This window comes from Dendrobates tinctorius, unplaced genomic scaffold (genome assembly GCF_039654945.1).
Source record: "Dendrobates tinctorius isolate UK_male_01 unplaced genomic scaffold, ASM3965494v1 ptg000039l, whole genome shotgun sequence".
Lineage (NCBI taxonomy): Eukaryota > Metazoa > Chordata > Amphibia > Anura > Dendrobatidae > Dendrobates > Dendrobates tinctorius.
This window is the reverse complement of record NW_027361707.1, coordinates 27,946,907-27,971,194: the sequence shown is the minus strand read 5'-3', so window position 1 is coordinate 27,971,194 and position 24,288 is coordinate 27,946,907. Positions and strand designations below refer to the sequence as shown.

General features: G+C 46.5%; 1 protein-coding gene across 2 annotated transcripts in view; it reads left to right on the top strand.

Annotated features, from left to right (window-relative positions):
• The first annotated feature begins 376 nt into the window (after positions 1 to 376).
• Positions 377 to 24,288, top strand: part of HTT (huntingtin) — a 301,306-nt gene continuing 277,394 nt past the window's right edge. For both annotated transcript variants that reach the window (XM_073574569.1, XM_073574568.1), the window contains exon 1: positions 377 to 683. In XM_073574569.1, coding sequence (XP_073430670.1) covers positions 589 to 683 — 95 coding nt within the window. In that variant the 5' untranslated portion in view covers positions 377 to 588. The remainder of the gene's footprint in view (positions 684 to 24,288) is intronic.

The window sequence follows — 24,288 nt, the reverse complement described above, 5'->3', positions numbered from 1 at the left end:
AAACGCACCAAATTAACGTTTTTGCTCAAAGCAGCCAATCAGGACACAGCTTTCATTTTCATTAGGCAGTTTAGAAAATTAAAGCAGTGACTAGACTGGTTGCCAGGTCCCCGCCGTTTCGTGCAGCTCTGGTCCAGGACACGAGTGTAAACACAGCCGCTGCCCAGTGTGCCCACGTGCTTCTGTCAGACTGTCAGTCACAGAGACCGGCAGCGGCGGAGCTCCCAGCACAAGCCACGCCCCATGACCTTCTTTTCACTACCCGTATGTAGCCGGTCCCGCCTCTTGCTCGTTACACCAATCACGTTCTTGGCTATGTCACTCGGCACTGGCTCACTATTGGTTGGTTTTGTTGTCATTCCGTCTGTTGCGACGTTTCCTATTGGCTGAGAGAGGTGAAGCGAGTTAGGCTGCGGCCGGAGCTGTCAGTGATGAGATTCCTCCCGGTGCTGGCAGCTGGTGATGGCGGGTACTGAGCAGGTGACAGCGCGGCGGCGGAGTGTGGCGTCTGCGGAGTGAGCGCTGCAGGCCGGGCGTGTGGTGACGGAGAGCAGCGGGTCGCGGCCTTGTTTGCGCTGCTGAGGGAACATGGCCACCATGGAGAAGCTGATGAGAGCCTTCGAGTCCCTGAAATCCTTCCAGCAGCAAGGACCGGCGGTTACTGAGGAGCCGGTGCTTAAGGCGTGAGTACCCGGAGATGTCATAGGTACAGCGCTGTATCCTGCACCCCGCACTGAGCCGTGCTGGGACTTATAGTTCTCCTCATAGAAGTTAATTGTGTCCTCACCTGATGATGAAGCATGGGGGCGCGAACACTGTGACTGAGGCGTGGGGGCACGGAAGTTAGCGCTGCGTCCGGGGTGTGGGGGCGGCGGGGCCATCGCTGCGTCCAGAACGTGGGGGCGGCGGGGCCATCGCTGCGTCCAGAACGTGAGGGCGGCGGGGCCATCGCTGCGTCCAGAACGAGGGGGCGGCGGGGCCATCGCTGCGTCCAGAACGAGGGGGCGCCGGGGCCATCACTGCGTCCAGAGCGTGAGGACGCTGGGGCCATCGCTGCGTGCATAACGTGAGGACGCCGGGGCCATCACTGCGTCCGGAGCATGAGGGCGCCGGGGCCGTCGTTGCGTCCAGAACGTGGGGGCGCCGGGGCCGTCGCTGCGTCCAGAACGTGGGGGCGCCGGGGCCGTCGCTGCGTCCAGAACGTGAGGGCGCCGGGGCCGTCGCTGCGTCCAGAACGTGAGGGCGCCGGGGCCGTCGCTGCGTCCAGAACGTGAGGGCGCAGGGGCCGTCGCTGCGTCCAGAACGTGAGGGCGCAGGGGCCGTCGCTGCGTCCAGAACGTGAGGGCGCCGGGGCCGTCGCTGCGTCCAGAACGTGAGGGCGCCGCGTCTCTACTTTCTCTGTGACATATTGGACATTAGCTGGACATTTTGAACAGTCTATCAGCGTGGGGGCGCCGGGGCCGTCGCCTTGTCCAGAGCGTGGGGGAGCTGGGGTAGTTGCAGCTTCTGGAGCGTGGGGGTGCTGGAGTTTGTCTCAGCGTCCGGAGTGTTGGGCCGTCGCTGCGTCCGGAACGTGGGGCCGTCGCTGCATCCGGGGCGTTGGGGCCGTCGCTGCGTCCGGGACGTTGGGGCCGTCGCTGCGTCCGGGACGTTGGGGCCGTCGCTGCGTCCGGGACGTTGGGGCCGTCGCTGCGTCCGGGACGTTGGGGCCGTCGCTGCGTCCGGGACGTTGGGGCCGTCGCTGCGTCCGGGACGTTGGGGCCGTCGCTGCGTCCGGGACGTTGGGGCCGTCGCTGCGTCCGGGACGTTGGGGCCGTCGCTGCGTCCGGGACGTTGGGGCCGTCGCTGCGTCCGGGACGTTGGGGCCGTCGCTGCGTCCGGAGTGTGGGGGAGCCGCGTCTCTACTTGCCCTTCTCTGTGACATATTCGACATTATCTGGGCATTTGAACAGTTTATCAGTGTCGGGGCCGTCGCGTTGTCCAGAGCGTGGGGGCGCTGGGGTAGTTGCAGCGTCCGGAGCATGGGGGTGCTGGGGCTGTCTCAGCGTCCGGAGCGTGGGGGTGCTTGGGTTTGTCTCGGCGTCTGGAGTGTTGGGGCGCTGGGGACGTCGGAGCGTGGGGGTGCTGGGGCCGGCGGCCCAGCGTCTAGAGTGTGGGGGCCGTCGCAGCGTCCGGAGCTTGGGGGCGCTGCGTCTCTACTTGCCCTACTTGTGACATATTGGACATTATCTGGGCATTTGAACAGTTGATCAGTGTCGGGGCCGTCGCCTTGTCCGGAGTGTGGGGGCGCTGGGGCAGTTGCAGCATCCGGAGCGTGGGGGCTTTGGAGTCAGTAAGCCAATCCTGCGACTCCGACTCCTCAATTTCCCTTCCACCGACTCCGACTCCCACATATATTGCTTATATTTAAGTGAAAAATGTATTGTAGTACAATGTGAACATCAGACATTTAATCATTTTTATGATACAATAATCAAGACATTTAGATAGAACATAATATATATTTATTGGAATACAACTTTAGAACACAAAAAAACTGTAGTAAATTGTAAATATATAATACACTATGTAATATCCATTATTTATTTATATATATATATATATATATATATATATATATATATTAGCTGAAGAGTCCGGCGCTGCCCGGGCATAGTATCTAACTGTGGTTAGTGATAACAAATTATAATTATCCTCCATCCCATAGTCCCGTGCCCATATACCCATCACACATCCTTCATCTCATAGTCCCATGCCCATATACCCAACATACATATCCTCCATCCCATAGTCCCATGCCCATATACCCAACATACATATCCTCCATCCCATAGTCCCATGCCCATATACCCATCATACATATCCTCCATCCCATAGTCCCATGCCCATATACCCATCTTACATATCCTCCATCCCATAGTCCCGTTCCCATATACCCATCTTACATATCCTCCATCCCATAGTCCCGTTCCCATATACCCATCATACATATCCGCCATCCCATAGTCCCTTGCCCATATACCCATCATACATATCCGCCATCCCATAGTCCCTTGCCCATATACCCATCATACATATCCGCCATCCCATAGTCCCGTGCCCATATACCCATCATACATATCCGCCATCCCATAGTCCCGTGCCCATATACCCATCATACATATCCGCCATCCCATAGTCCCGTGCCCATATACCCATCATACATATCCGCCATCCCATAGTCCCGTGCCCATATACCCATCACACATCCGCCATCCCATAGTCCCGTGCCCATATACCCATCATACATATCCGCCATCCCATAGTCCCATGCCCATATACCCATCACACATCCTCCATCCCATAGTCCCATGCCCATATACCCATCATGCATATCCTCCATCCCATAGTCCCATGCCCATATACCCATCATACATATTCGCCATCCCATAGTCCCGTGCCCATATACCCATCACACATCCTCCATCCCATAGTCCCGTGCCCATATACCCATCTCACATCCTTCATCTCATAGTCCCGTGCCCATATACCCAACATACATATCCTCCATCCCATAGTCCCGTGCCCATATACCCATCATACATATCCTCCATCCCATAGTCCCGTGCCCATATACCCATCACACATCCTCCATCCCATAGTCAACCATTATGACATCATAATGAGCGGCGGGGCTTGCAACCTATGATGACATCAGCGTCGCCATGGCAACCATTATGACATCATAATGAGGGGCGGGGCTTGATACACATACTTTTTCCCCAATATGTAGATAGGGGCAAAATTGTTTGGTGAATTGGAACGCACGGGGTTAAAATTTCGTCTCACTAAATAGCCTATGACGCTCTCAGGGTCCAGACGTGTGACTGTGCCAAATTTTGAGGCTATAGCTGCGACGGTTTGGATGCCAATCCCGGACATAGACACACACATACACACACTTGAGCTTTATATTTTAGATAACACTATGTAATAAACTGTGTAAGTGGCAAAATACCGTTTTCAACAAAAACATACTAAATAACATTTGTGCAGTCTATGAATTTGTTCTAAGAAATAGAATTGCCTCCATCAGATCCTCCTTCATAGATGACCTAAAATCTGACCTAATAATTTTAAGGCCAGAGAACAACCTCTCTACACTAACTTGGGTTGGAGGCAAAGCCTTAACCACATGGGCAACATCTTTAACAATTTCGGGGTGTAAAGGAATTGCCTCATGCACAGCCAGTTTTGATGAACGGTTGAATTTTTCTTTGAGAGCAAATGAAACATTTTGCTGAAATATGGTCAATCTGCTTGCTATAGGAGACGGAGTGAAATCTTTTTCCTTGCGGCAACGCTTTGCCTGATTCATGTCATCCAAATACTTGTCAAAGTCAAACTCCTCATCTGATGAGGATGAAGATATGGCAGCAGTTGCACTGTCAGGAGACAAGTCCTCTTGCGCCTGGCAGTCCTCTTGTAGGCCACTCATCCTAACTGCTACCTCAGTCAGAGCTTTTCCTTTAGTAAGCTGTTGATCATCAAGCAGTATACGATGACTTGGGTCCACATAAACAGCTGCCAGAAAAATTTTATTTTCCAATAGCTGTGTCTCTCTCCGTTTCATTGAAGCAGAAATGCCATCTGCGATTAAATCTCTTTGGGACAGGTAAAATAGCAAGTTCTTCCACTCCCTTATGAAAATGCCAGGAGTTAAATCCTCAGCTTGTAATTTTTTAGTCACGGTAAATGGGTGATTAAGCAATTCCTTCAATTCAGCCACCTGTGTCCATTGACTTTCATTTAGGGTTACCTGAGGGTTCGCCATATCTATAAGAAACTGTTTTAGCCAGGATCAAAACTAGGGGGGGCAGAACCTCATACTGTTCCGCAGAATCTCACACTGCACACCTCAGCTGCTGCAAAACCTTATACTGCACACCCATACACTTGAAAATAACGCCTGCACCTTAAGATGTGATGAATGCAGTCTACTTATTCCAACGATCAATTGAGTTGATGTGTTACCGAAGACGAGCAATGCCTGTCCTGGGCGTCCTTTTGGGCAGCTAAGAGGTGTACCTGACTGGTGCTTAAAAAAAAAAAAAAAAAAAAAGGAGTGTTAGTCTGTGTGCTACCCGGCTTTCATTTCTAATCTGCTTTTGCTATTGAAAACATTATCTATGAGCTCAAAAACCTTTCAAGTGATGCGTTTTTTTTAAAATCTGATCGACTTTTGCAGCTGAAAAACGTATCCTCAAAAAACGCAGCAAAAACGCTGTGTGTGAATGTAGCCTTAGATCAGGAATAGAACAGCCATTTAGAGTCGGAGTCGGACCATTTTATACCGACTCCACCATAATGAGCTCCGACTCCACAGCCCTGTGTGCTGGGGCTGTCTCGGCGTCCGGAGCGTGGGGACGCTGGGGCCGGCACATGGGAGTGTGGAGGCCAGCGGCCCAGCGTCTGGAGTGTGGGGGTCGTCGCAGCTTCCGGAGCTTGGGGGCGCTGCATCTCTACTTGCCCTTCTCGTTGACATATTTTACATTTGAACAGTTTATCAGAAAATCACAGACCACATTTGTTACTGACAGTGAAACGACAAAGGCCCTTTCTCCCCAGCGGCGCTCCTTGTCTGCAGCGTGTATTTCTGATATGAAGACCTCAGCTGCACTCACTGTCGGCTGTAACATGGTGAGAATTATACTACAGAGAATCTGTATTAGTTTCTTCAGCTTAAAAAAGAAAAAAAAATCATGGAGGCCTCAAATTTTTTTTTTTTTTTTTTAATAATCCGGGTAAAGTGCCCTATCTTTACATATTGTCATGGAATTTCTGAGCGGTTGGCAGCCTTGCATCTGGGTAAAGGGCCTTTAACCCCGTTCTGTCATGTGACCTACTATCCCGTCCATGTGCCCTGGGACTTAATTCCCAGGGACCGGATAGTACGTCACAGCGATCAGTGGCGGCCGTGTGTCAGCTGATTATCACAGCTGACACCCAGCACAATGTGTCAGGGGCGGTCACGGACCGCCCCCAACACGTTAGCCCCTTGCACACCATGATCAAACACGATCGCGGTGTACCAGGGGTTAAAGGGAAGCATTGGCAGGGAGGGGGCTCCCTCCGTGCTTCCCTGAGCCCCCCACAGCAGCACAATGTGCAGCGCTGCTGCGGGGGGCTCCATCCCTGCAGGTCCCCAAATCCAAGATGGTGACGGGGGCCTGCAGGGAGCTGGCTTCCTCAGTGCCTGCAGAGCGCAGGCATGAGGAAAGCCTTTGTAGTGCCTGTGACAGATCGCTGATCTGTGATGTGACAGATCAGCAATCTGTCACACGACAGGTATGTCCCCCCTGGGACAATATAATAAAGTGTAAAAAAAAAAAAAGTGTAAAAATAATTTTACAAAAATCGCTACATTAAAAAAAAAATAAAAAAAATTCCCTAATTCATTTTTTGGAAATAAAAAACAAAACAATAAAAGTACACATATTTGGTATCGCCGCGTCCGTAACGACCCGCCCTATAAAACTGTCCCACTAGTTAACCCCTTTAGCGAACCCCTTAAATAAAAATAAAAAACTAAGCAAAAAATGATTTATTATCATACCGCCAAACAAAAAGTGCAATAACGCGCGATCAAAAAGACGCATATAAATATCCATGGAACCGCTGAAAACGTCATCTTGTCCTGCAAAAAACGAGCCGCCACACAGCATCATCAGCAAAAAAATAAAATAGTTATAGCTCGCAGAATAAAGCGATGCAAAAATAATTTTTTTTGTATCAAATTGTTTTCATTGCATAAAAGCGCCAAAACCTAAAAAAAGACCTAAATGAGGTATTGCTGTAACCGTACTGACCCGAAGAATAAAACCGCTTTATCAATTTTACCGCACGCGGAATGGTGTAAACGCACCCCCCCAAAAGAAATTCATGAAACGCTGGTTTTTGTTCATTCTGCGTCCCAAAAATCGGAATAAAAAGTGATCAAAAGATGTCACGTGCCCAAAAATGGTACCAATAAAAAAAGTCAACTCTTCCCGCAAAAAATAAGACCTCACATGACTCTGTGGGTCAAAATATGGAAAAATTATAGCTCTCAATATGTGGTGATGCAAAAACTATTTTTACAATAAACAGCGTCTTTTAGCGTGCGACAGCCGCCAAACATAAAAACCGCCATAAATAGTAAATCAAACCCCCCGTTATCACCCCCTTAGTTAGGGAAAAATAATAAAATTTAAAGAAAATGTATTTCCATTTTCCCATTAGGGTTAGGGCTAGGGTTAGGGCAGGTTGGGGTTAGGGTTGGAGTTATAATTGGGGGGGTTTCCACTGTTTGGGCACATCAGGTGCTCTCCAAACGCAACATGGCGTCTGATCTCAATTCCAGCCAATTCTGCATTGAAAAAGTCAAATGGTGCTCCTTCCCTTCCAAGCTCTGCCATGCGCCCAAACAGTGTTTTACCCCCACATATAGGGTATCGGCCTACTCAGGACAAATTGCAAAACAACTTTTGGGGTCCAATTTCTCCTGGTACCCTTAGGAAAATAAAAGATTGGGGGCAAAAATATCATTTTTGTGGAAAAAATGATTTTATTTTCACGCCCGGGCGTTATAAACTTCTGTGGAGCACTTGGGGGTTCAAAGTGCTCACCACACATCTAGATAAGTTCCTTGGGGGGGGTCTAGTTTCCAAAATGGGGTCACTTGTGGGGGGTTTCCACTGTTTAGGCACATCAGGGGCTCTCCAAACGCACATGACACCCGCAGACCATTCCATCAAAGTCTGCATTCCAAAACGTCACTACTTCCCTTCCGAGCCCCGACGTGTGCCCATACAGTAGTTTTCTCCCACATATGGGGTATTGGTGTACTCAGGACAAATTGGGCAACAACTTTTGGGGGCCAATTTCTACTGTTACCCTAGGGAAAATAAAAAAAATTGGGGACTAAATGATCATGTTTGTGGAAAAAATACGATTTTTTTTTTATTTTCACCCCTGGGCGTTATAAACTTCTGTGAAGCCCTTGGGGGTTCAAAGTTCTCACCACACATCTAGATAAGTTCCTTGGGGGGTCTAGTTTCCAAAATGGTGTCATTTGTGGGGAGTTTCCACTGTTTTGGTACATCAGGGGTTTTCCAATCGCGACATGGTGTCCGATCTCAATTCCAGCCAAAAAAGTCAAATGGCGCTGCTTCCCTTCTGAGCTCTGCCATGCGCCCAAATAGACGTTTACACCCACATGTGGGGTATCAGCGTACTCAGAACAAATTGCACAATGACTTTTAGGGTCCTGTTACCTTGGAAAAATAAGAATTGAGGGTGAAAAGATCATTTTTGTGGAAAAAATATGATTTTTTTAATTGTACGGCTGTACGTTATAAACTTTTGTGAAGCCCTTGTGGGTTCAAAGTTCTCACCACATATCTAGATAAGTTCCTTGGGGGTCTAGTTTCCAAAATGGGGTCACTTGTGGGAGGTTTCCACTGTTTAGGTACATCAGGGGCTCTCCAAACGTGACAGGCGTCCGATCTCAATTCCAGCCAATTTTGCATTGAAAAAGTCAAACAGTGCTCCTTTCCTTCTGAGCTCTGCCATGCGCCGATACAGTGGTTCCCCCCCACATATCAGGTATCAGCGTACTCAGGACAAACTGCACCATAACTTTTGCAGTCCAATTTCTCCTGTTACCCTTGGTAAAATAAAAAAAATTGAACCTTAAGTATTTATTTATGAAAAAAAAAAGTTCAATGTTCATTTTTTTTTTTAATATATTCAAAAATTTCCTGTGAAGCACCTGAAGGGTTAATAAACTTGAATGTGGTTTTGAGCACCTTGAGGGGTGCAGTTTTTAGAATGGTGTCAATTTTGGGTATTTTCTACCATATAGACCCCTCAAAGTGGCTTCAAATGTGATGTCTGTAAAAATATAATGGTGTTGTAAAAATGAGAAATTACTGGTCAACTTTTAACCCTTATAACTGCCTAACAAAAAAAAAAAATTTGGTTCCAAAATTATGCTGATGTAAAGTAAACATGTGGGAAATGTTACTTATTAAGTTTTTTGTGTGCCGTATCTCTGTGATTTAAGGGCATAAAAATTCAAAATTGGAAAATTGCAACATTTTCGCCAAATTTCCATTTATTTTTTTTTTTCCACAAATAAACACAAGTTATTTGAATGAAATTTTACCACTAACATGAAGTACAATATGTCACGAGAAAACAATGTCAGAATCACCAGGATCCATGGAAGTGTTTTCAGCGTTATTACCTCATAAAGGGACAGTGGTCAGAATTGTAAAAATTGGCCCGGTCATGAACGTGCAAACCACCCTCGGGGGTTAAGGGGTTAAAATGAACCTGACAGATAAGTGCTGCCCGATCTGTGGGCTCCATGTATGTGGTACTGGCTGCATGATCTCATGTGTGTGTGACTGACATGCTTCGGTGTTTCAGAGGATACTTGTATCCAGTGCAGCAGGCGGGGAGAAGCTGCTGGGGACCCGCCATTCCAATTAGTCTCCCGCACAGTCTCGGTTCCCGGCGGCTTTTAAAATACCGTAAATTTTTCTCTGAAACATCACAGCATGTCCGAGTCAGACATACCTGGCTGAGATCGTACATGCAGTGGGGAAAATAAGTGTTTGATACACTGCTGATTTTGCAAGATCTCCCCCCAACAAATGGAAATGGAGAGATCTGTAATTTTTATCATAGATACACTTCACCTTTGAGAGACAGAATCTAAAAATAAAAATCCAGAAAATCACATTGTATGATTTTTTACATAATTAATTTGCATTTTATTGCATGAAATAAGTATTTGATACAATAGAAAAACAGAACTTAATATTTTGTACAGAAACCTTTGTTTGCAATTACACAGGTGAGACATTTCATTTTCTTGACCACATTTGCGCACATTGCAGCAGGTATTTTGGCCCACTCCTCCATACAGCTCTTCAAATTGTTCAGGTTTCGGTGCTGTCACTGGGCAACATTGAGTTTCAGTTCCCTCCAAAGATTTTCTTTGAGGTTCAGGTCTGGAGACTGGATAAGCCACTCTAGGACCTTGAAATACTTCTCACGGAGCCAGTCCTTAGTTGCCTTGGTTGTGTGTTTTGGGTCACTGTCATGCTGGAAGACCCAGCCACGACCCATCTTCAATGCTCTTACTAAGGGAAGGAGGTTGCTGGCCAAAATCTTGCAATACATGACCCAACCCATCCTCCTTTCAATGCTGTATAGTCATCCTGCCCCCTTTGCAAACCCCCCCATCCCTAGGTGAGATGTTTTTCCCATCATGCTTCACAGTTGGGACGGTGTTCTTGGGGTTGCACTCATCTGTCTTAGGCTACTTTCACACATCAGGTTTTCGGCGTCAGGCGTGATCCGGCGTCGTGCCGGAACGCCGGATCCGGCAAATGTTTAGTAAAACCGGATGTGACGGATCCGGTTTTCTGCCGGATCCGTCTTTTTCTTGACAGACAAAACCGGATCCGTCTCATCCGGTTCATCCGTTTTTCTATCCGTTTTTCGACGGATTACGCCGGATCCGGTTTTTAAAATTGACCCTTGTGGCCTTCCGAACGGGATTGGCTACTGGAAAACTATATATAGCGTGTTCCTACAGCCCTTCTTTGACAGGTTGTAGAGGAGAAAGTGCAGGTTGGAGAGAAGAGCAAGTTACTGGCGAAGATGGATGTTGTCATTGGAAATATTTTGAAGAATTTGGCGGATTTTATAGCGGAGGCGAATCGTTTGAGGGTGATTGTTCTGGAGAAGGAGAGAGCGAGACAGCAGCGCATCAGGCATCGTAGACGACGTTTGTGGATCCACCCCATCACAGCCAAGAGAATGACGCGTGGGGTCTATTCTACACTCTGCATGGACCTTCGAAGAAACCCGGATAAATTTTTTGGATATGTTCGGATGAAAATGGAGAATTTTGATTACTTGGTGGAGCGCATTGCACACCTCATAAGAAAAGCAGACACCTATTGCCGCTTCTCTGTTTCACCCGCAGAGCGTCTGATGGTGACTTTAAGGTAAGCCACATTTATTGGATATGCTCGCATCAGAGCACACTTTCACTGCAATCTTGTTGGTGGTAGTTTGTATCTCCAAGTGTTATAGCTGAGTTTTGGTATGTAATGCTGTGATTTAAAACTAATTGTTTTTTAATTCCCCACAGATTTCTTGCAACTGGAGAATCCCTTTCGTCACTGCATTTCCAGTACAGACTCGGGATTTCCACCATGTCAGGAATAGTGAAGTACACATGCCGTGCACTGTGGGACTCCTTAGCTGAAGAGTTTTTACCAGAGCCCACAACAGAGAGGTGGATTGAAATTGCTGACAAGTTTCAACAGATATGTCAGTTTCCCAACTGCTTGGGCGCTGTGGACGGGAAACATATCCGCATTGTAAAGCCAGCCGGATCGGGATCGGAATATTTCAATTACAAGAAATATTTTTCAATTGTCCTCATGGCCATCGCTGATGCGGAATACAAATTTATTGCTGTGGATATTGGGGCCTATGGCCGCTCCAATGACTCTCAAGTTTTCAAACTGTCTGCCATGGGGCGTAAACTGTATGGAAACACCTTCCAGTTCCCACCCCCTAGACCGCTGCCGCAAACATCTGGTCCACCTATGCCATTTGTCTGTGTAGGGGATGAAGCCTTCCAGCTGTCAGAACACCTTTTGAAACCGTACTCTAGCAGAGGATTGACAAGACCAAAACGCATTTTTAATTACCGCCTCACAAGAGCAAGAAGAATGGTTGAATGTACCTTTGGTATTCTGACAGCCAAATGGCGGGTCCTATTGACTGCGATCAACCTCAAGACAGAAACTGTTGACGAGGTGATCAAAGCTTGCGTGGTACTCCACAATTTTGTTATCTGCAAGGAACCCATTTCCATTGAGGACACCTCTGAAGAAACCACCTTGCAAGATTACCATGACATTACCACTAGAAGTTCTGTGACGGTTTCAGTAATGAGGGACAATTTTGCACTATACTTTATGTCACCTCAAGGCAGAGTACACTGGCAGGATGACAGAGTGTGAAAGATTTGTGCCCTAACCAAACTTGTGTACCTTCTGTACCAACAGTATATACCTTTGCCAACCAAAGTTGGCTATCTTGTCATGGTCTCTATTTTTACCTTTAGGCCACAGGTGTGTACCTGGTTGTGTTTTATGCAAAGTATTTCACCTTTTAACAAAAGTTGTGTACATTGTTATGAAATCACCAACAATAAACACAACTTTTTAGGTGAAATACTTTGCTTCAAACACAACCAGGAACACAACTGTGGCAAAAAGCTAAAATTTACCCACAGTTATATACCTGGTTTTGAATACCTTTTTACCTTTTAAATACCCTTTATTTAACCTTTTTTTTAAACATATTTCGCCGCAGAAAGAAATGACAGACAACCAGTGTAAACAATAATTTAACTTTTATTTAAAATATTTTTTGTTTGTAAACTGTTTTTAAAGTTAAAAAAACTTTTTTAATAAAGGATTGAAAAAAACATGGGCATTTTTATTACAAAACACATCATAAATCTGTGTAGTGTGGGGTGGAAATACTGCTGGAGGGGCTGCGGGACACTTCGACACTGGGAGTGTGGAGAGAGGATTGGGATCGTGGTGGGGAAGGAACAGTTAGAGGTGATGTGGAAAAAGCTACAGAATGGGTGGACATGTGGGAGGCAGAAGAGGTGGTGGGCGGTGGAGTGGAGAGTTGGGCAGGGACTGTAGGAGCAGATGATGTTGATGGAAAGTTGTATGGGGAAGGAGTTTGGTACGGGGAAGGAGTTTGGTACGGGGAAGGAGTTTGATACGGGGCAGGTTGCTGGTACTGGGGAGGTTGCTGGTACTGGGGAGGTTGCTGGTACTGGGGAGGTTGCTGGTATGTAATAGGAGGGGGAGGATGGAAAGTGGCTGGAGGGGGTGCAGATGTAATAGGAGGGGGAGGATGGAAAGTGGCTGGAGGGGGTGCAGGTGGAGGAACTACAGTGGTGGGAGGTGGAGGTTGGGAGGTAACCTGCTGTAGAGCACCGTGGCACGAATGCATTACATGCATCTGCTGGGTAGGAGATAGTGTTGCCATGCGCTCCACAACAGACCTGAAAAAGGTGTGGTTTGGCGAAGAACTTGCTTCTGAATGCATGGTTTGCAGAAGTGTCTTCACCTCCAGAATGCTGGAGTTGATCTGCTGAAAGCCTGCGGAGATTTGCTCTGACAAGACTTTTAGACAGTTCTGGAAAGATGCATTCAGATGCAAGAACTCTGGCGCATAAGTCTTTTCCTGACCCCTCTGCCGCTGCCGTCCAGTACCCGCAGGTGTACTAGAGGTGGCAGGGGCAGAAGGGTGGGGTAAAGGGAAAGCGATCTCCTCACCAGCAGCTTCATGTAATGTAGGCGGCCATGATGCTCCTGTGCTGGTGGATGGGACAGTTGGGTCGAATGTGTGGGAAGGTGCAGATGTACCGGGGCGGTCGAAGTGTCCCTCGGTGCCGGTCTCCTCAGGGATCGCCTCAGAAGGGTCCAATCGTGCAGGCTCCCGAGTGCTGCTCACCGTGCTGTGGAATAAAGAGAAAAAAAAACAATTAAAATAGTGACATGGTATGGCCCTGGCTGAAAAAAAAAAAGTTACATCTAAACATTTTTTTGTCACATGTGGTGTGTAATATTTACCTTCTGGTGAGCATTGTCTCCCGGAAGAACGACAGGGCTCGTGCGTACTTGTACTTGCTCCTGCGTCCTCCAGATCCACTCGGGGCCCACATCTCTTTATTGAACTCCTTCTTGAAACGATCCCTCACAGACCGCCACCGCTTCACAATTCTCTCCCCTGAAACGAGAAAGGACAAAGTGGTTAGTATACAACATCAGTGTTTCCCAAACTCCAGTCCTCATTGTCCCCAGGGGTCATGTTTTCAGGATTTCCAAAGTAAATAGAAATCCTGAACACATGATCCGTGGGGACCACGAGGACTGGAGTTCGGGAAACACTGGTTTAAATCAAGCAACCGGTACTGTATATACTTACGCTCTTTAATCTGGGCCCGAGCTTCGAGGTCCTCCCAGCGGTCCACAAGGAGCGAACAGATTTCCTCCCAGAGTCGTCGGGTAACGATCAGGTCAGCGTGGCGGCGGTCAGCCATATTCCAGAGCGGCTCCCTTTCTCTGACGAGATCGATGAGGCGGTCCACATCAATCTCTCCATCCTCACCGTCAGAGTCGGGAGCACGCTGTGAAGGCTGTTAAAGAAAAAGACAAAAATAACATAATTAGCCTCCACAAAAGAAATGAAATAAAAAGTGCAAAAAAAAACAAAGCAAAAATATTTATACTTACACGCTGGTGACCGCCGCGTTGCTGTCGCCGACGACTCTGGGAGGCACTGCGAGGACCTCTTGGCCGAGCACCAGATTGGGAAGACTAGAGAAGAAAACAAAAAATGTTATGTCTTTGGATGTAGGCATTTGTTTGCTGTGTGTGGTCTGCAGAACATTGTTTTCTATGTGTTGTGTGTAGTGTGATGTTGTGTTTCTGCGTTTGATGCAAAAAACTTACCAATTGTGAGCCCACTCCAAGTGTCTGTCCACCCCTTCCTTCTTCTTCTGGGAGCTCCTCTTCATCTTGTGATTCCTGTTTTGAAATAAAAGGCAATGAATAGACATATATTACAGAGATGATGGATTTTGGAAATAAAAACTTACCGTCAAACGCTGACGATGCGAGGGAGGGCTCCTAGAAGATGTGCTGTCTTCCTCATGGCCAGACTCCATGGCTGTGCGTGGTGTTTCTGCTGCTGCCATTGCTGCTGCTGCTGCTGCATCTATTGGGCGGCTGTTGAATAAAGAGAAACAAAGGGCCAATGAATATCTTGATATTCCATAGCCCTAGTTTGGAGGAATGGGGGATTTGATAATTACCGTCTCTCATCTGCTGCTGGACTCCCCTCCCGTTGTTCAGCATGCTGCTCCATTTGGGGTGGTGCTGCTACTGCAGATGTCTGCTGCCTTCTCCTGCTCCTGGTTCTTGGCTTGGGTGGCATGTTGGGTGTGGCTGAGGGTCCCATTGTCTTGCTTTTATATATGTCCTGTGGGCAGAGCTACTGAGCATGCTCAGACCAAAGAAACCGGATCCGGTCGCCGGATCCGGCTGTCGCCGGATCAGGCGCATTGCGGCGCTCATAGGCTTTCATTGTATGAAAAAGCCGGACACTCCGGATTCGGCGTGTCCGGCTTTTTCGCCGGAGACAAAAACCGTTACAGTAGCCGTTTTTTCCAGACGCCGGATCGCGTCACATTGCCGGATCCGGCGAAAATCGGATGAAACGCATGGCCATCCGGCTCGATCCGGCTCTAATGCAAGTCAATGGGGGGGGAACCGGATCCGGCATTGCATTTCGCCGGATCCGGTTTTAGTCAAAAGCGCCGGATCGCGCCTGACGCCGAAAACCTGATGTGTGAAAGAGGCCTTATTCCTCCAAAGACGGCAAGTGGAATTGATGCCAAAAAGGCATTGTGGGTTCAGTGGTTAGCACTGCAGCCTTGCAGAGCTGGGGTCCTGGGTTCAAATCCCACCAAGGACAACATCTGCAAGGAGTTTGTATGTTCTCCCCGTGTTTGCGTGGGTTTCCGCCGGGCTCTCCGGTTTCCTCCCACATTCCAAAAGACATACTGATAGGGAATTTAGATTGTGAGCCCCATCGGGGACAGTGATAATAATATTTGTAAAGTGCTGTGGAATTAATGGCACTATATAAATGAGTAAAATAAATAAATACATTTTGGTCTCATCTGACCACATGACCACCTCCCATGCCTCCTGTGGATCATCCAGATAGTCATTGGCAAACTTCAAATGGGCCTGAACATGTGCTGGCATGAGCAGGGGAACCTTGCGTGCCCTGCAGGATTTTAATCCATGAAGGCGTAATGTGTTACTAACAGTAATATTTGAGAGTGTGGTCCCAGCTTTTTTCAGGTCATTGACCAGGTTCTCCCATGTACTTTTGGTCTGTTTCCTGATCTTTCTCAGAATCATCCTTACCCAACAAAGTGAGATCCTGCATGGATCCCCAGACCAAGGAAGATTGTTGCCTTCTCACCAAGCTGCTTTTCTATTGTCCTGTATCCCACCCCAGCCTTGTGCAGGTCTACAATTTTGTCCTGGCTTCCTTAGACAGCTCTTTGGTCTTGGCCATGGTGGAGAGGTTAGAGTGTAATTGATTGTGTGTTGACAGGTCAGGTGTCTTTTATACAGGTAACAAGTTCAAACAGGTGCAATTAATCCCTTCATGACCAGAGGTATTTTCGTTTTGGTGTGTTTGTTTTTTGCTCCCCTTCTTCCCAGAACTATAACTTTTTTTTAGTCAAAATGGCCATGTGAGGGCTTGTTTTTTTTGCAGGACAAGTTGCACATTTGAACGACACCATTGGCTTTACCATATCGTGTACTGGAAACCGGGTAAAAGAAAATCCAAGTGTGGTGAAATTGCAAAAGAAGTGCAATCCCACAGTTTTTTTTTTTTTTTTGCCATGTTCACTCAATTATACTTACTTTTTGCGCATCGAGCTGACATTTTTATTGATACCATTTTGGTGTGGAAGCGATCTTTTGTTCGCCCGTTATTGCATTATATTGCAACATAGCAGCGACCAAAAAACGTAATTTTGTCTTTTTGGTTTTTTTATTGTTTTATTTTGAATGGGCCAAAAGGCGGTGATTTGAACATATACATATATATTTTTTTTTTATTAACCTTTTTAAAAACTCTTTTTAATTTTTGCATGCTTCAGCAGTCTCCATGGGAGACTAGAAGCTGCAGTTGTCTGATCGCCTCTGCTACACTCAGGCTATGATCAGATCACCTGTGTGTAGCAGAAATGCTCACTTGCTATGAGTGCCGACCAACGTGTGGCGCTCATAGCTATCTGGCAATGACAGCCATGGAGGTCTGCTTCTGACCTCTGGTTGTCATGCCGACCCACGATCACATGACTGGATCACGATGGGCTGAATTTGACGCACTTCCAGCAAGCGCAATTTAAATGGTGCTGTCAGAGATTGACAGCCGCATTTAACTAGTTAACAGCCATGGGTGGATCGCGATTCCACCCGTGGCTGTTAGGGGCACATGTCAGCTGTTCAAACCAGCTGAGATGTGCCGGGAAAGACGTGGGCACTGAACCGGAGCCCACATCTAAGGGAGGGATTCAGACATGGGCGTACTGTTACGCCCAACATCAGAAAGGGGTTAATACAGGTAATAAGTGCAGAGTAGGACGTCTTCTTAAAGGAAATCTAACAGGTCTATGAGAGTCAGAATTCTTGCTGGTTGGTAGGTGATCAAATAATTAATTTGCATTTTATTGTATGAAATAAGTATGTAATAATCATACAATGTGATTTTTCTGATTATTATGTTTAGATTTTGTCTCTCACGGTTGAACTGAACCTACAATAAAAATTACAGACTTCTCCATTCTTTGTAGGTGGGAAAACTTACAAAATTGGCAGTGTATCAAATACTTATTTTCCCCACTATAGCAGACAAGTTCATTTTAACCCCTTCATAATCATAACCGGAGATATTTTCGTTTTTGCTGTTTCAATTTTTGCTCCCCTTCGTCCCAGAGCATTAACTTTATTTTTCCATCTATATGGCCATGTGAGGGCTTGTTTTTTGCGGGACAAGTTGTACTTTTGAACGACACTATTGGTTTTACCATATCGTGTACTGGAAAACGGCAAAAAATTCAGAGTGCGGGGAAATTGCTAAAAAAAAGTGCAATCCCACAATTGTTTTGTTTTTCTTTCTTACTATGTTCACTAAATGCTAAAACCAACCTGCCATTATGATTCTCCAGGTCATCACGAGTTCATAGACACCAAACATGTCTAGGTTCTTTTTTATGTAAGTGGTGAAAAAAAATTCCAAATTTTGTTTAAAAAAAAAACCAATTGTGCCATTTTACGATACCCATGGCGTCTTCACTTTTCGTGATCTTGGGTTGGTTGTGGGCTTATTTTTTTTGCATGTTGAGTTGATGTTTCTAAAGATAACGTTTTGGTGTAGATGCAATGTTTTGATCACCTGCTATTGCATTTTAGTGCAATGTTGCGGCAACCAAACGTAATTCTGGCGTTTTGACGTGTTTTCTCGTTACGCCGTTTAGCGATCGGGTTAATCCTTTTTTTATATTGATAGATTGGGCGATTCTGAACCATGCGTTACCAAATATGTGTATATTTGATTTTTTTTATTGTTTTATTTTGAATGGGGGGTGAATTACCCGGGTAGAGAGACATAATGAGCAATTGTAAGTACACAGTGCTATAAAATGGCTGCAATATATTAGGAGGATAAAAAGGATAAAAAATTTGATTTTAAGCGCTTCTTTAAGATGATATAATAAAAAAAATTCTAATTGTAATCTAGTTACATCATGTATTATACTGCAGAGCTGCAAGTAATATAATGTATGTACACAGTGACTGCACCAGGAAAACAGTGAGTGCAGCTCTGGGGTATAATACAGGATGTAACTCAGGATCAGTAATGTAATGTATGTACACAGTGACTGCACCAGCAGAATACTGAGTGCAGCTCTGGGGTATAATACTGGATGTAACTCAGGATCAGTAATGTATGTACACAGTGACTGCACCAGGAGAATAGTGAGTGCAGCTCTGGGGTATAATACAGGATGTAACTCGGGATCAGTACAGGATCAGTAATGTATGTACACAGTGACTACACCAGCAGAATAGTGAGTGCAGCTCTGGGGTGTAATACAGGATGTAACTCAGGATCAGTAATCTAATGTATGTACACAGTGACTGCACCAGCAGAATAGTGAGTGCAGCTCTGGGGTATAATACAGGATGTAACTCAGGATCAGTAATGTAATGTATGTACACAGTGACTGCACCAGCAGAATAGTGAGTGCAGCTCTGGAGTATAATACTGGATGTAACTCAGGATCAGTAATGTATGTACACAGTGACTGCACCAGGAGAATAGTGAGTGCAGCTCTGGGGTATAATACAGGATGTAACTCAGGATCAGTAATGTATGTACATAGTGACTGCACCAGCAGAATAGTGAGTGCAGCTCTGGGGTATAATACAGGATGTAACTCAGGATCAGTAATGTATGTACACAGTGACTGCACCAGCAGACTGAGTGCAGCTCTGGGGTATAATACAGGATGTAACTCAGGATCAGTACAGGATCAGTAATGTATGTACACAGTGACTGCACCAGCAGAATAGTGAGTGCAGCTCTGGGGTATAATACAGGATGTAACTCAGGATCAGTACAGGATCAGGGGGCTGGCACCATCACCCACAGGAGGTAAACACTCAGCTTTGCACTATTCATATCATTTGTATGTAACTATTTGGCCATTAAATTTGTGATTATTGTGCCTTAGCGGCATCACATAGTTGTGCAATGTCTGATAAGAAAATATTGGGGTTCTTGAGACATGTGTAACCTCTTTTTTTAGTGTATATGTGGGTAGTGGTGTCTCTTTGGGTTTCCCACTTTTTTAACTTTATATAATAACTAGTTGAAGAGCCCGGCGCTGCCTGGGCACAGTAACTAATTGTGGTTAGTTATAGCAAATTATAATTCTCCTCCATCCCATAGTCCCGTGCCCATATACCCGTCATACATATCCGCCATCCCATAGTCCCGTGCCCATATACCCGTCATACATATCCACGATCCCATAGTCCCGTGCCCATATACCCATTATATCCGCCATCCCATAGTCCCGTGCCCATATACCCGTCATACATATCCGCCATCCCATAGTCCCGTGCCCATATACCCATCACGCATCCTCATCCCATAGTCAACCATTATGACATAATGAGCGGCGGGGCTTGCAACCTATGATATCAGCGTCGCGATGGCAACCATTATGACATCATAATGAGGGGCGGGGCTTGATACACACACTTTTTCCCCATTGTGTAGATTGGGGAAAAATTGTTTGGTGAATTGGAACGCGCGGGGTTAAAATTTCGCCTCACAACATAGCCTAGGACGCTCTCGGGGTCCAGACGTGTGACTGTGCCAAATTTTGTGGCTGTAGCTGCGACGGTGCGGATGCCAATCCCGGACACACACACACATACACACAATTGAGCTTTATATATTAGATAATAATAATCTTTATATAGCGCCAACATATTCCACAGCCCTTTACAGTTTAACAGTTTCAAATCACAAGTCATAAGTAACAACATTAACAATACAATAATTAAAGCAAAATAAGACTAAATAAGCCGCCCCTGCTCGTGAGAGCTTACAATCTACAATGAGGTGGGGGAGATACAAAGTACAGGTGTGTATTTACTTACAATGGTATATTTACAATTAAGGTCCAGCCATCTTGAGGGATGGATGGAGATAGTGAATGGGCTACACATGCACACTTACACATAGAATGACTTTGATTAGTGAATGTGATAGGCCGCTCTGAACAAATGTGTTTTGAGGGAGCGCCTAAAACTCTGCAAATTGTGGTTAGTCCTAATTTCTTAGGGTAGAGCATTCCAGAGGATAGGAGCCGCATGGGAGAAGTCTTGGAGACGGGAGTGGGAGGTACGGATTAGTGCAGAGGTTAGTCGAAAGTCATTTGCAGAGCGCAGCGATCGGTAAGGCCGATAGACAGAGATGAGGGAGGAGATGTAAGGGGGTGCCTCACTGTGGAGAGCTTTGTGGGTGAGAACAAGTACTTTGAACTGGATCCTATAATGAATGGGCAGCCAGTGTAATGACTGACGAAGAGCAGACGCGTCCGAGTACCGATTAGCTAGATGGATGACCCTGGCCGCTGCATTAAGTATGGACTGGAGAGGGGATAGTCGAGTGACGGAGAGGCCAATTAATAGAGCGTTGCAGTAATCCAGGCGGGAGTGGATCAATGCTATAGTGAGGGTTTTTGTTGTTTCCATGGTGAGAAAAGGGCGGAATCTAGAGATGTTCTATAGGTGTAAGCGGCAAGAGCAGGCAAGAGATTGTATATGGGATGTGAAGGAGAGATTGGTGTCAAACATAACACCCAGACAGCGCGTCTGCTGCCGGGGTATTATTATAGTGCCACCCACGGAGAGGGAAATGTCAGAGTTAGGTTAGTAGACGGCAGGAGCAGAAGTTGTTCAGTTTTGGAGAGGTTGAGTTTCAGATAGAGAGCGGACATGATGTTGGAGACTACGGACAGACAGTCACTGGCGTTCTGTAGTACAGCGGGGGTAAGGTCGGGGGAAGACATGTATAGTTGTGTGTCATCAGCATAAAGATGGTACTGAAAGCCAAATCTGCTGATGGTCTGTCCAATTGGGGCCGTGTAGAGAGAGAAAAGAAGGGTGCCAAGGACTGAGCCCTGAGGTACCCCGACAGCAAGAGGAAGAGGAGATGACGTGGAGCCAGTGAACAAAACACTGAAGGAGCGGTCAGAAAGATAGGAAGAGAACCAGGAGAGAGCAGTGTCCTTAATGCCTAGTGACTGGAGCCTAGAGAGTAGGAGATGGTGGTCAACAGTGTCGAAAGCTGCAAATAGGTCAAGAAGAATGAGCAGAGAGTGGTCACTGTTATGTTTTGCTGTCAGTAGGTCATTGGTCACTTTGAGTGCAGTTTCAGTCGAATGTAGGGGGCGGAAGCCGGACTGTGAAGGGTCTAAAAGGGAGTGAGTGGAGAGGTAACGGGTAAGGCAGGAATTAACTAGGCGCTCCAAAAGTTTAGAGATGAAGGGGAGATTGGAGACTGGTCTGTAGCTGTTTGTGCAGGATGGGTCGAGAGCGGGTTTCTTTAGTAATGGATGGCGTGTTTGAAGGAGGATGGGGAAAAATGTGTTATGTATGTCTTGTGGTAATTTTAATAAAGATTCATATTTTTATGATTTTTCTGGGTTCATAGTGCTTATTTTCGTATCAATCAGGATCAGTAATGTATGTACACAGTGACTGCACCAGCAGAATAGTGAGTGCAGCTCTGGGGTATAATGTTGGCTAAGTGATGTGTGAGCACAGATCAGTCTTGTTCTGTGGTGAATGCAAATGAGACGTAGCGTTGTATTCAGGTGAATTGTAGAAGTCCTAGTTCAAAGTCCAGCTGATTGTCGAGGATCTGCATCTGCCATATTTATTCAACTTGTTTAAGCAGAAACTTATTGCTTTATTGTCCCTTTAGCAGAAATGCTAAAGTAATTAAAGTGAAGTCAGCAGCTCTGGCAATTAGATGTGGTGCCTCCTCTGACAGTCGGCGCTTGGTTGTGCTGCCTCATTGTCCATATTTTTGCTGCAGAAATGCAATGTTTGGAAATGAGCTGCAGATCAGCTGACAAAAGCCTCCCTAGTGCCACTGAGCCAAGAAATGGGGTGACATTGGCTTAGACTGTAGCCACTTATCAATGGCAACCACATTAACCAGCATGCCTAGCTGCAGTAGTTGAGTGTGTAACTTTTATCAATCTGCCATATTTTCTGAAGAGAGAATTCCCCTGTAGCGCCACCACAGGGGTGGTTTAGCATTGCAGAATGTATATTTTTTTATATATAGCCAGAGGTATGTCGGGTATGGTGCAGGTGCAGGCTTACTGTTGGATACAGTGCGAGTGAAGGCTTCCTGTCGGTTTTGGTGTGGGTGCAGGCTTCCTGTCGGGTACGGTGCGGGTGCAAGCTTCGTGTCGGGTACGGTGTGGGTGCAGGCTTCCTGTCTGGTTTGGTGTGGGTGCAGGCTTCCTGTCTGGTTTGGTGTGGGTGCAGGCTTCCTGTCTGGTTTGGTGTGGGTGCAGGCTTCCTGTCTGGTTTGGTGTGGGTGCAGGCTTCCTGTCTGGTTTGGTGTGGGTGCAGGCGCCCTGTCTGGTTTGGTGTGGGTGCAGGCGCCCTGTCTGGTTTGGTGTGGGTGCAGGCGCCCTGTCTGGTATGGTGTGGGTGCAGGCGCCCTGTCGGCTATGGTATGGGTGCAGGCTCCCTGTCGGGTGCAGGCTCCCTGTCGGGTACGGTGCGGGTGCAGGCTCCTTGTCGGGTGCAGGTGCTGGCTTCCTGTCGGGTACGGTGCGGGTGCAGGCTCCTTGTCGGGTGCACGTGCTGGCTTCCTGTCAGGAACGGTGTGGGTGCAGGCTCCCTGCCGCCAATGTACGAAGGAACAGAGGGAGTAGTGTGATGGTGATAAGCAGGTGATGTCGCTTGTGGCTCCAGCAGGAGTGATCAGGGTAAAGTGTGACTTGTAGATGTGATCCTGTGCTGGGGTGGAGCTGCCCCCGCTGCCTGTCGTCTCCCGTCTGCTCCGTTCACAGAGGTTTCCATGAGGGCTGTGGAGTCGGTAAGCCACAGTTGCGACTCCGACTCCTGGATTTTATCAGGCTCCGACTCCGAGTCCGGCTCCGACTCCTTCATAAATGGCCAATTCATAACAACAAATTTACTCTTGTAAAATATTAAACATCGTGCTTATTCAGTTTCTCACCATCATATAAGTAATCAGACCACTTAGAGCAAAAACTACATTTATTAGAATACAATTAGAATATAGCAAATAACTTTTATAAACTTTTCTAAACTGTAAGTAAATATGCAATAAACACTTTTATGCAGTTAATAAGAAATCTATAAATTTGTCCTCAGAAAAAGTATTGCCTCTGTCAGATCCTCCTTCATGGATGCCCTCAAATCTGATCTAATTATTTTGAGAGCAGAGAACAACCTCTCTACACTAACTTGTGTTGGTGGCAAAGCAGTAACCACTCGGGCAACATCTCTGACAATGTCAGGATACAGAGGAATCGCTTGTTGCACTGTTATTTTTGATGAACGGTCAAATTTCTCAATTTCTTTTAGTGCACATGAAAAATTCTGCTGAAATGTACTGGCTGTGTTCCTTGATGGGGATGACTCTTCTTCTATGCGGGAACGCTTTGCATGGTCCTTGTGATCCAAATATTTTTCGAAATTAAATTCTTCATCAGTTGATGATGAGGGTGAAGATGTGGCAGGACGACCAAATTCTTCTTGTTCCTCCTGACTGTTCTGCAACCCTTTCATCTTTACTGCTATTTCAAACAGAGCTTCTTTTCCTTTACTTAGCTGTTGATCATCTAGAAGAATCCGATGCATTGGGTCTACATAAACAGCTGCCAAAAGAATGTTATTTTGTAATAGTAGCTCCTCTCTCCGTTTCATTGATGTAGCAATGCCACTTGCAATTAACCCTCCTCTTTGGGACAGGCGAAACATCAGGTTC